Source organism: Pseudorasbora parva, chromosome 12 (genome assembly GCF_024679245.1).
Source record: "Pseudorasbora parva isolate DD20220531a chromosome 12, ASM2467924v1, whole genome shotgun sequence".
Taxonomy (NCBI): Eukaryota; Metazoa; Chordata; class Actinopteri; order Cypriniformes; family Gobionidae; genus Pseudorasbora; species Pseudorasbora parva.
The window spans coordinates 22,611,919-22,624,328 of NC_090183.1; the positions used below are offsets into that span (position 1 = coordinate 22,611,919).

The window sequence follows — 12,410 nt, forward strand, 5'->3', positions numbered from 1 at the left end:
CTGAAGCAGCCTGGAGTGTTTTATTAAAGGACTCAATGATTATGAGGAATTGCAGTAACTCATAGTCCCTATTTTAGATTTAACTTTTAACTACAATCTCTGATGACTAGACACACACACACACACACACACACACACACACACACACACACACACACACACACACACACACACACACACACACACACACACACACACACACACACACACACACACACACACACACACACACACACACACACACACACACACACACACACACAGGAGAGAGATAGCTTTGTGTTTCCCAGACAGGTGGGCTGCCTGTGAGCTCAATTTTCAGCCAAAGTGTTGAGAACAGTAGAGCATGAAAGCAAGCAAAGTTCTTCATTTTGGACACTCAGCTGTTACATGTGTAGCCCATGATAACCTTGCATGTACACTCACACAGGTGTCTCTTTATTTTTGTCTCTTTATCATTCCTTCTTTCTTCATTCTGGATTCAAGTCTGAAGTACCAGAAATGGCATAGTCCCTTTCCCCTCAATTATAACATCAAAGATACATTTTTGAATGTATGCAGATTTCTTGGCCTAGTGTTCTTACTCTCAATGCTGATACAACAACACTCATTATGCTATATGTATATGTACAGCTCTGAAAAATTTTTAAGAATTAAATTTCCAATAAGTGGAAAAAAGACCACTTAACATTGACAAATCAATCTATCAAATCAATCTGTATCTATCTTATGGTGACCAGATTTCTAAAATGGAAACCAAGGGCATTTCCTAGTTCAATAGTCAAAATATAATTGAAATGATCTATGAATTTAAAAATGGGGACACTATATTTTGTAGCAGGGCCTTGCACAGATATTTTGAGGGGCAATTGCCCAAATCAAAAAAAAAGGGGCACTATAAGGGGATTGAGTATCATCTTAATATAGAAAATGTATAACAAACCTTTTACAATCATACTGTAAATACAATTGTTAGGCTTTAGTGCTAATTAAATTTCTGTTGTTCTAATTATTCTTCCAAAAAGTTGATTCTGGGCTAATTTGATATCTTTTCTATTTACATTTTTTATTGGAGATTTAAGTAGCAAATGAGAATCACTTAAATTGAATATATTTTGAGACAAAGGTCTTGTTTATGATTTATGTAAATCATACGCAACAGATTTTTAATAACAGAATATATAAAAGTATGGTATTTGGGGTAAAAGGCATATTTAACGTGATAATAAACAGCTGACTGACTTCCATTTGTTGACATGACATGGTTAAGATTCAGCTGGTAAATATCTTAAGTTGGGTGTCCATCTTAGAGGCAACATCATATTTATAATAAAAAATATGATAATAATCATATAATACACATTTATTTAGTTTTTACAAGGATAAAACTTTATAAAATTATTATGGAATCTCATTCATTCAATGTTTTCAGATTATTTACTTAGGCTAAACATTTGTTTCTGTATTTTAAAATATATTTTTATATTAACATTTTAATATTTACTGAACAATAATTAAATATTTTATTAATAAAAAATAAACAGAAAATACTGCAAACGTTGCTTTTTTGCACAAGTATGGACTTTTTTGAAAAATTTGCACATTTTTCTTAGGGTGTGCTTTAGCCTCATTGTAGTCTACCCTGATACAACTCATATATATTTATAATAGCCTGTATTACCTTTTTTTAAATTGTGTATACGATTAATATGGTCTAAATAAAATATCATAAATATGAAGTATTTTAGGCTATAAATACTAGTAGCCTATTAACTCGTAAAATTGATTATAATCGGAAATCTATTTTACAATAGTGGCATTCTGGAGCTTTGAATCCATGTTTGCACTGTTGAAACAATTCAACGTTGTGGATTGTAGTTTGTAATATACCTGTTAATGGGATGACATTCTGGAACAGCCGTCTCCACAGAGAGCAGACAGCCGCAGACTTTGAGCGATGCTGCGCGGAGCGAGCGGGAAAACACGGAAAGGGTTAGCGGAACTAGTGGATTTTTAGTGGAACCGAACGCTTTTATGGAAATCCTGAGGGTGAGGGAGGGAAGGGGGCAAGAGGGGCACCTTAGCCGATGAGGGCAAAGGGGCAGTGGCTCTAGCCCCTGTGCACGGCCCTGTTTTGTAGTTTTTTGTGTGTTTTTTTTTAATGCAGGTTCCATAATAGCCTAATTAACAATTATTATTTTGGCTACTGACCCTAACTATTTTTAATAAAATTCACCAAAAATCACACTATGAAACTTTTAAATTTGTGCGAAAAAACAATTATGCATATAAACATTATTACTTTATTTTAACATGAATATTTAGTATGTGTTTATTTTGAAGTTGATAATGAAGTCTCTTTAGATAATTGGTTATAATACCTGAGTATTTTATTATAGAAGCTGTTGACTCATCTTTATCTTTGAACCTTTATAACTGTGACAGACCCCAAAATGGATTACACAGCTGAATTTGCTGTGTTAGCCCGGAAAGGCTAACATTTGGACTACACCCTTCAATTCTGCCACCTTGCCGTTCATTCACCGCTTGATGACAGATCAAATCTCTGTATTGGATTGGGGCAAACTATGAACATCAAGTAGACCTCACAGACATGCAAGGCATCAGCTGAAGGGATACAGTTCTGCTATGTCTGGTCCATCTCATCACCGGACCCAGAGCCCAGCACACTACAACCCTACGACACAGATAAACAGCTGGAGCCCCCAGCAGATGGAGTGCCAGTGCCTGCTGTGATGGAGCTGCCAATGGCAGGAGCGGATGTGCCCACCATTGCACCAGAACCTGGCGTGCGAGCTGGACACCAAGCCTGTGAGGAAATACTAGTATGTGCAGGACTGGGAGACTGATATGTTCGTCCCACCCTCCTCTTCTACCCTCTTCTTCCACCACCTCTAGTTCTAACCCTATCTTTGACATCTCTTGTCTACCCCATTGTTCATCCCTTACCTCCTTGCTGCGTCTCAACCGGGCTAGGGGATTCCTTGGGTCCGCCTCTGGCCGCTGTCCACACTACTCCACCTTAGCCCATCGCCCTAACTCCTCTGCCTCCACTCCTCCCTCCCTCTCCACCTATGTTGACCATCGGGCCCGCAACATTACTAGTCTTCCTCGACTTGCGTACCATACATTTCAGTCCAGCCCTCCACCCCTATACAACTCAGTACGGCTCCAACCTCTCATTGATGCCATCAGTATTGTGTGGATGTTCCCCATGTCTGGGCCCAGGGCTCCTTCCCCATTGGCGCCATACCATCATGGTTCCTTCCTCCGGCAATGCGGCCATGGATTGCTAGGAATCTAAGAATCATCCTATCATCTCATTAGATCACTCAGGCTTCTACCACCGTCTGAACAAATTTAAGATGAGTTGAAATGCTGACATTGACCCAGGCCCCAGTGCCAACCTGCCTAACACTACTGAGGTGTATGAAAGAGACAGTGTTGCCAAGTCCACGGTATTTCTAAGGAATATGGATACTTTTACACTGTTGCCTCTGGTAGTATTTGTAGTGCCCGTGCAAGCTTTTTACTGGGGAACCTGCCGCACCAACCCACCAAGAACACAAATGGGCGGGTTTTGTTGAGCAGACCTGGCAACTCTGGAAAGAGAGCTTTTCTATAAATCCATGTTCTAGTATGAAGCTCTCCCAGAAAAGTACAATTGGTTATAAAAAGAGAACCAACTTTCTTCTCCTTAGGAGACAAAGCATACCCTTGCTTCTTGTTGATCCCTTTCCACAGGCATCTGAACTGGATGTTACCACACTCTACACTTTCACGCTCCAGAGAGTACTACTGAACTGATATTTTTAGCAACTGTCTATTTTTTTCCAAACAGTCCAGGATTTTTTTCACATTTCACAAGTGGGAGATTCCTCTTATTAACACAGTCTCTTTAAAAAAGCAATGTGTCAGAGAAAGAGTAGGCTGTGAAGAAAGACTAAAGCGAGGGAGAGACGAGGAAAGTACATTGAAAATAGAAAGAGAAAGATATATTGGACAATCACTCCCTGCATGCATCTGAAAACAGAAACAAGGCCACATGCAGAGATATTTTGCAAACGTTCATCACTGAATGTCGCAGACACACAAAAAGCTCAGGGACACACACAATGTATTTGATTGTTATGTGTTAAATGCCCACTGGGACACAAAGGGTTGCATACATGCACAGGGTCCCCTTCACTGTCGCTCTCTTTTTCTATTGCTTTCGTTCTTTCATAGATAGACTCTCTCTCAGCTTGTAGAATGAGACATAAGGAGCAGGTGGCGAGCAACAACACAATAATGGGCCACCTCTCAAAGACAAGAGAATTAAGACAGACTACACATTTGATGTTAGATTTTAGAAATCACCCTTTATAATTAAAATAATTTAAGAGTTTAAAAGAGTTACTTAAAACACAAAAATGCCCGACACATAATTTGCCCGACCTCAAGCTGTCCTAGGTGTATGTGACTTTCTTCTTTCAGCAAAACACAATCAGAGCTATATTAAAACATATCCTGGTTCTTTAAGGAGGTAAAAAAAATTGAAGCCCAAAAAGCACATCCATCCATCATAAAAGTAATCCATAATGCTCCAGGGGGTAATACGTGCCTTTTGAAGTAAGCAATGCATTTTTGTACGAGCAATATCCATATTTATACATTTATAAACTATATTCACTGGCTTCCGGTAGTGGCCATACGCAAGTCTAGTTGACAGAAAAGTGAACTTTTACATGATGTATAAAACATTGAAGAACGTGAAAGCATAGAGGATAGAGCAAAAAAAAAAATAATCAGTCATGAATTAGAAGTCTAAATTTAGAACTTTTAAAAAGAAATGTCAGAGGATCTTGATCTGTGTTGCCTACTAGCCCTATATGTTTGAACCACGAGGCATCCACTCTCATCTAAGCTTACACTACACCTACACCCTTAGTCATAAATTATATGCTGAAACTCAACTCTCTCGTGTTTGGCTGAAAGAATAAATTCATATACACCTAGGAGTAAATTTTTGGGTGAACTAACCCCAAACTAATTGTAATGTTTTCAAACTTTTAACTGCATGTTAACTTAAACAAAATTAGAATGTATTTATATTTAAAATTTATATTAAATTCAATTAGTTTAATGTTAGACAGCTTTTTTGTCAACCAACTTAAGTAGGACTTATGTGCGTACTTATGGGAAATTACTATTCTATTGACAAGCTTTTATGGTAAACTAAAATATAGTTTCTTATGAACCTTGTATTTCGCTCGTTAGCATATTTTGAGTGTTTATGATGATGCTGGACCCACGGGTGGGGCGCAGAGTTGAATTAGTTAAAATATGTTTGTAATTACTAGGGGTGAACCCTAATAGTCGAAGATTCGATGCATCGATATGCAGGACCGGATTCGACCACTGATCTCATGGTCGAATCTTCGCGGATGTTGTGAAACGAGGATCATACCATTTTGGCAATATGTGGGTGCTCAATATGATCGCCCCTTTAAGGGTACTGAGCTTCGCACCGGACGCACCGCGCCTTTAAAATTCGAACACACACCGATGGCGGCATTCGACGCCTGTCCGCGGCGATTAAATGTATATTTCCCTCAAATCGTGAATGTACGTGCTGATTTTACCCTGTGCTACAAGATACACTCATTGTGCAGCTCTTCTGTCAGAAGTCGATTCAAAGGCAGGTATTTTTTTAGGTTTATTTATCAAAATGTTCTTTTATATATTTGTGTGATGTTCAGTGTTTCGATCGCAGCTTTTAAATGTTATGAGAGAACGGTTAATTTACGAATGTGTAGTGTAGTCTAGTTTTGATCACTTTATTAAAAGTGGTGGCTGTGTGCCGTGTGTAAAGTAAAATAAAAATAGTCTTAGCCTCCTACTGACTAGTGTCCTGCCTTTCCCAACCCATTTACCTTTTTTTTCTTTTTCTTTTTTTTTTCTCCAGTCTATGGTTTACACACACACACAGATGATGGACTTTTGGTCGACCATAGAGAGATTCGAAAATTCTGATTCGAATGTGTAAATCCTTAGTCGGGGACACCCCTAGTAATTACATATTTGTAATGATGAAGTTGCAATTTACATACATTTTAAATGCAATACTGAATAAAACAATAAAGTTCAAATTATAATCAAGTAGGCTACTTTATATGTGCTTTAGTATGTTAATCAAAATGATCTCAATAGTATTCATTTTTATTTTTATGTAAAGTGTGGTTCTACCACACATACATTCATTTACACAGACCCATACTCAAAAACCTTTCCAAAACTTGTTTCACACAAGTTTCACACTGGAAGGAACCTAAAGAACACGCCTGCGAGTTTTGCTGGATTTTTCCTCCTGACAGTGTAAAATGACTGTTATTTTTGGCCTCAAAGACATGAACTTTACAAAGTATGTCTTTACAAAGCTTAAAGTATCTACCTTTATTTATGTACACATTTAAACCTAAATGTTGTGCTTTTTTCTAAATACAGAAAACAAACAGGATGTGCATTCTTCCATCTGTCTCCCTGTGATGTCCACTCTGAAATGTGTTTGAAAATGTAATTAGAAATCAGAAAATACTTGCCACACCGACATGACCGATATCTCTTTATAAAGCTTGAATGTCTATATTTAAATGAAGTCATTTATATAAAAAAACAAATATTTGCTGTTTATGTGATCAGTATAAAAACAGCGATAGAAAACAGCCCTATTATCTTTAATGTGACCACATCCAGGCGCACAAGGCGATTCACATGCTAATCGCACACGATAAGGAACGCAAACCTGTAAACGCCCCCCATCACCTCAAAATAAAGAATCAGCTTCATCATTCTTCTGATTTTCATCGAGTTTGGAAGACACACAGTGAGTTTACCTTAGATTTATATATTTCCTCAGAAGAAATTATATTAAAATATTTTTACATAAGAATATTTAAGGTAAAGCATTTCTTCTCACTTATATTAGCATTACTGATGTATAAACTTTACATTGTAGGCTACTAGTTAAACTATTAGTATCCACTATTGCCTTTGGCTTGGCTTGCTCAGCTTGCTCAAAATTATGATCCAAGTTATTCAACTAAATATACAAATAAAATTAATTTATTAGGTCTTATTTAATTCTATAATACTGATCTGCCAACATCGTCGCTATATTTTTTTTATAGTTATAGTTTTCTACAGAACGACTGTACAGCCGAATACTTTTTTTTGTGTGCAATATTGTCCTGTTTAACACTGTGAAGTGGCTTTGAAACAATCATCATTGTAAAAGTGCTGTATAAAAAAAAGTTGATTGAACTATTGCCAGACTAAACTACTTGAAACTAGTAGTATAAAAAAATCCCCCGTATTAATTCTGAGACCCTTGTCTTAGCTGCAACAAATCCAAACATTTAAATAAATAATAGCACAAAGGTCATGTCTGAAACCAGGTTTATTTATAAATAGTAGCAGAACTGCAACTTTCTATGTAAGTGTAAGTGTAAGTAAGTGCAAAATGTAAGTTACCTTATTATTTACTGAACTATGTAACGGTTACCTATGATTCAACTACAAACATGCTGATATTTGAAACATGATTGCAGTGGTACTGCTTTATTTTTCTAATAATTTATTGTATGCAATTTATTATATTTATTTATTCATATAAAAAACTACAACAAAAAAGTAGACAAAAGAAAGACAGTATGATTAGAAATACATGTAATTTGGGGGTGTAGAGTGTGTTAACCCTCTGGTGCTCTTCGGTCATTTCTGACCGAAAAATTTTCTGTTTTAAAATTTTAAAAATCCCAGCTTCATCAGAATGATATGAAACTTGGTGACTTTTTTAGCATTAGGTATGTAAACACACAAAAAAATTGGGGTCATGATTCGAGCATGCTAATTGGTCATTAAAAAAAAAGTAACGTTCATTGTCTTCGGTCATAAATGACCGACCATAGGAAATTAATGGGAAATCGGCAAAAATACAAAAATTCTCTGAATATTTGTGTGTACAATCTACAAATCGGCCACAATGCTGAAAAAAGTACACAGCAGTAAAGGGGTGACACTCTAAAACATCAAGAGTGTGATACTGACACATCCACTCACACACACGCACACACACGCACACTTATACACACACACACCTATGAAAAATGTAATCAATGAACCACATTTAGAATTTTTAAAAATCACAGCTTCATCTGAAAATTATAAAACATGGTTACTTTTCTAGCATTAGGTATGTAAACACACACAAAAAAATTAGGGCATTATTCGGGCATGCTAAGTGGTCATAAAAAAATTACTTCCACTTGTGCTCTTCGGTCAAAAATGACCCCCATAGGAAATGAATGGGAAATCTGCAAAAACACAAACATTTGCAGGATATTTGTGTGTACAATCTACAAATCGGCCACAATGCTGAAAAAAAGTACACAGCAGTATAGGGATGACACTCTAAAACATCAGGAGTGTGATATTGACACATCCACTCACATACACACGCACACTTATACACACACACACCCATGAAAAACTGAACCTATGAACCACATTTTGAATTATTAAAAATCAAATCTTCGTCAGAATGACATGAAACTTGGTGACTTTTCTAACATTAGGTATGTAAACACACACAAAAAATTGAGGGCATGATTCGAGCATGCTAAGTGGTTGTAAAAAAAATACTCCCACTTGCCATAGGAAATGAATGGGAAATCTGCAAAAACACAAATTCACAGAAAAAAAATCACCATTTCTAAAAAAAAGTAATAATATAAAAATAGTATTTGATTATTTTTATATATTTATTCAAATCCAGCTAAAAAAAAATATTAAATGTGTTGAAAAGTGAACTTGGGAATTCAAAAGTCCCTCCATAGAGACCTCTAGTGGATTACACCCATGGTTGCATAATTTCTTAAATAATTCCAAAAGAGGGCGCTAATCTGCCTTCAGTTATTTTTTTTTTGAAGGCCTAGTCTCTATTTTAACCTAAAATACTGCAATTAATTTTTTTTTTAAATAAAATGTTTTTAAATATATTTTATAATTTTAAATGGCAAAAATAGACAATAATTATTGCATAAATATTAAAAAATACCATCAAATCATCTCAAAATACAAAATTAAAAAGAAAAAATATTATTGAAGAAAAATAAATTGCATTGGTTTTACTGGGGTGGAGGAAGTTTAATTTTTAGGTGTCCGGTCACTTATGACCGGGAAGACAACCAATGTAACCCGTAAACGAGGAGCACCAGAGGGTAACATATTTTACTTTTTCTTTCCCATCACTATTTGCACTAGTGCAAATAACCACTGCCTTCTTATTATATAGCCTATTCTGAATTTAACGAAAAATTATTTAGCTAAAATAATCAGTACTGTAACTAAGTTGAGAAACTAAATATATCAAATAACTGAATATTTTACAGCATTGCAGTCATGAAACTTAATTAAACTGGGGGCATAAGTAAAAACTATGTTACTAAAAGAGAGTTATTTATCTAAAACAAGCCTTTTAACAGCTTTCCATGTTTATGGATTCATTTTTTGGATGCATTCAGTTAATAAGTTGACAGAAATAAACAAGCCATTTGCTGTCACTGGCACCACAGGCCAAGAATGCAATCATCTGATGCTGACAGCTTTTCATCATTCGTCAGGTTTGAGCATATGAATATGTATGTGTGAATTCTAAATTGTTTGTACTCTAACATTGTGTCATATAACAGCCCAGCTCCTCCTCCTCTTTTTCATTAGTTTGTTACATCTGCGATCAGTGAAGTGTGTTCCTGGCCTTTAGATCCCACAATGCCTCCAATTTACAGCCTTGCAGGGCAGTGACCCCAAAGCTGGACGAAACCCCAGACGGCAAGCCACTTAAGGGACTCAAAGTGTTGTTGGCTAAATAAAGGGAGCGGAGTGAGAGGCCCACTTGTAAGGGAGCCCCCTCCCTACCCTATCAAATCCAGCAGAGATGGAGAGGGTCAGCCACGAGCCTTCTGCACCCGTACAGCTCTCATTCTCTGTTCTCGTCTGCCACCCTCTTAACCCTAAAATCTCTCTTTCCCTTCATATTGATATCTGTATCTCTCTTCTTCTGCATTTGGGCCCCTTCATCCTTCATGTCGCTCTCTTTATCCCTGGGGAGTATGTTTGGGGGGTCAGGGTTAGGCAGGTGCAGAGCTAGTGAGAGAGACTGAAAGCAGGAGAAAGAAGAGGCGGACTGGGGACCGCTCTCCGTCTGTCACCAGCTCTGTTTTACTAACTACCCCCTCCCAGTGTAAGATTCAGAATGGACCACACTAACAACTGTAACCAGGATACGGTATGTATTTAAATAACAGATCCACACCTTCCCCTGACACTAATCGCAGAAGTGTTTATTTCCGTACTGGACATTTTGTCAAAGCACTTTTCGTTTTTATTTTTTTGAGTTAATGTTGTGTAAAATAAATGTTAATTTCAATAACTTTATGTACCAGGTTTGTGAACCTTTTCAATTGTGGTTTAAATCAATTCTTCACTTGAATTGAGATAAAAAGTAAAAGAAATAGGATACAGATCTGTGTTAGCATGCCAAATAAGTTTAAACTATGTGGATAATTTACATTATAGGCCTTACATACAGACATAAACTATGCATTCTACCACTAATCTAGTATGTGTATGAACTTAGTTTGTCATCCAACATCAGGGTCTGATAGCCCTCTGGAAATTCCACATTGGTGTGAACACACTGAATTGCTTATGAACATTCTATGCAATTTTTTTTTAAAGTTTAAGTATGCAAACTAGGATGCTGCTTTGCAAGTACACAGACAAACTGACTTCCAAACCTTCCAATTAACAGAAAAATTCTGCAAGTTCCACTTCCAGCCATTCCAATTCTAATTCAAAATATGTGGAATGATGGCAGCTCAGTTCAAATTCTAACTCATGAATTGAAAAAGAACTGAATTTCATCCAGTCCTGCTGTGTACATTTAATTTACTATCACTGAATTGTATTGCAGTACTATGCCCTATATTGGCAGACCATTACTTGAGATACCACTTTTCCCCAGTGATTTTACTACATTCCTCTTATATTCTTATATATTCTAATATTACATATTAGTTAACAGGGTATGGCCTGCACATGTACAGAGTTACAACACACTGAGACAGACAAGAAACTGTCAGCAACAAGAGCAGAAATCCTACCTTGTCAAAAAGAGACTTCCATTGCTGAGAGAAGCATTTGTGTAAGACAGAGAAAGAAGGAGGAGAAAGGAATGAACAGAAATATAACTGAGAAAAGATGACCCAACCTAAAATTAATCTTTGCTTTTTTTAAACAACATAAATCATACATCTTGACATTGTCACTTACGTCCTCTGGAGCTACAGGAAGGACTTCAGTGCTCTCCAGCACCTCGATCTCTTCTCCCTCTGCCTGAGCAGCGACGGCTGGGGATGAGTTCACCATAGCCCCTCTCAATCCACTCAAAAAATAAAAAATAAAACGATTATCTCCTCTCAGAAAGTTGTGCCATGATGTCCTCCACATATATCCACATATATGGTTTTGGCAACTCAGTACTTCAGTCAGAGCTAAAATGCCATTATTTCAGCTCTGTCATAATAATATCATATGGCAAGTGAGTTTATCCCAAACTAAGTGGGTACGTGGAGTTCCTCCTCGCTTCCATGTTTCATTACAGAATGTTTTAGACACTGTAAATCCACAGCACGTCACACATAAGTTCGCGTTAGATTTTTAAACACCTCTGTCTTCCCCAGTAGCGTCTTCGTTCTTAGTCACCTGCAAAAGAAACAGCATGTCTTTAAAAAATAAATAAACATTTTGGTACCGAGTGTGTTGTTTTTAATTATTACCTCCCAGTGTAGTGCTGGCGTGATGCTCAAATAGAAGGTAGCGACACCAAACAGAATGCGATAACGAAATGATAGCAGCGGCTTTATCATACTAATGTAAACCACGGAAGACTAAAAACAAGACAGTGTGAAATGCGTAAGTGTTAATTTGTGATGCGTCATTGTACCTGGCTGTTTGTTTCGCTTCCACAACGCGTGCCAGCAGTGCCCGAGAGGAACGACTCCTGCCAGCATCCACAGAGCGCTTTGCCAAAGTTCACTGTGACCGAGAGGAGCGCAGACAGCATGGGGAGGTAAATGAGAGGCACCCGCCTCCTTTTAATGATCCTCTCGTCATGTGGGCGATTTTGCAAGTGCTTGTCTAGAGTCGAGTGATGGGAGGTGAATCCCCTTACGAAAAATAAGTATAGTTAAAGTTATTTTATGACATATACCTAAGTATATTTTAAGTATACCTACTTAATGTAGTAATTATATCAATAACAATGTAGTCTAGTAAACTGTGTAAAA

General features: G+C 37.0%; 1 protein-coding gene across 3 annotated transcripts in view; it reads right to left on the reverse strand.

Moving 5' to 3' along the window:
• Positions 1 to 12,206, reverse strand: part of rhbdl3 (rhomboid, veinlet-like 3 (Drosophila)) — a 119,469-nt gene extending 107,263 nt beyond the window's left edge. For 2 of the 3 annotated variants that reach the window (XM_067458369.1, XM_067458368.1), the window contains exons 1-3: positions 12,068 to 12,206; positions 11,395 to 11,826; positions 11,226 to 11,249 (exon numbers count right to left, since the gene is read on the reverse strand). In XM_067458369.1, coding sequence (XP_067314470.1) covers positions 11,226 to 11,249; positions 11,395 to 11,571 — 201 coding nt within the window. In that variant the 5' untranslated portion in view covers positions 11,572 to 11,826; positions 12,068 to 12,206. The remainder of the gene's footprint in view (positions 1 to 11,225; positions 11,250 to 11,394; positions 11,827 to 12,067) is intronic. The other variant, XM_067458370.1, reaches the window with a different exon arrangement.
• Between the last annotated feature and the right edge of the window lie 204 nt (positions 12,207 to 12,410).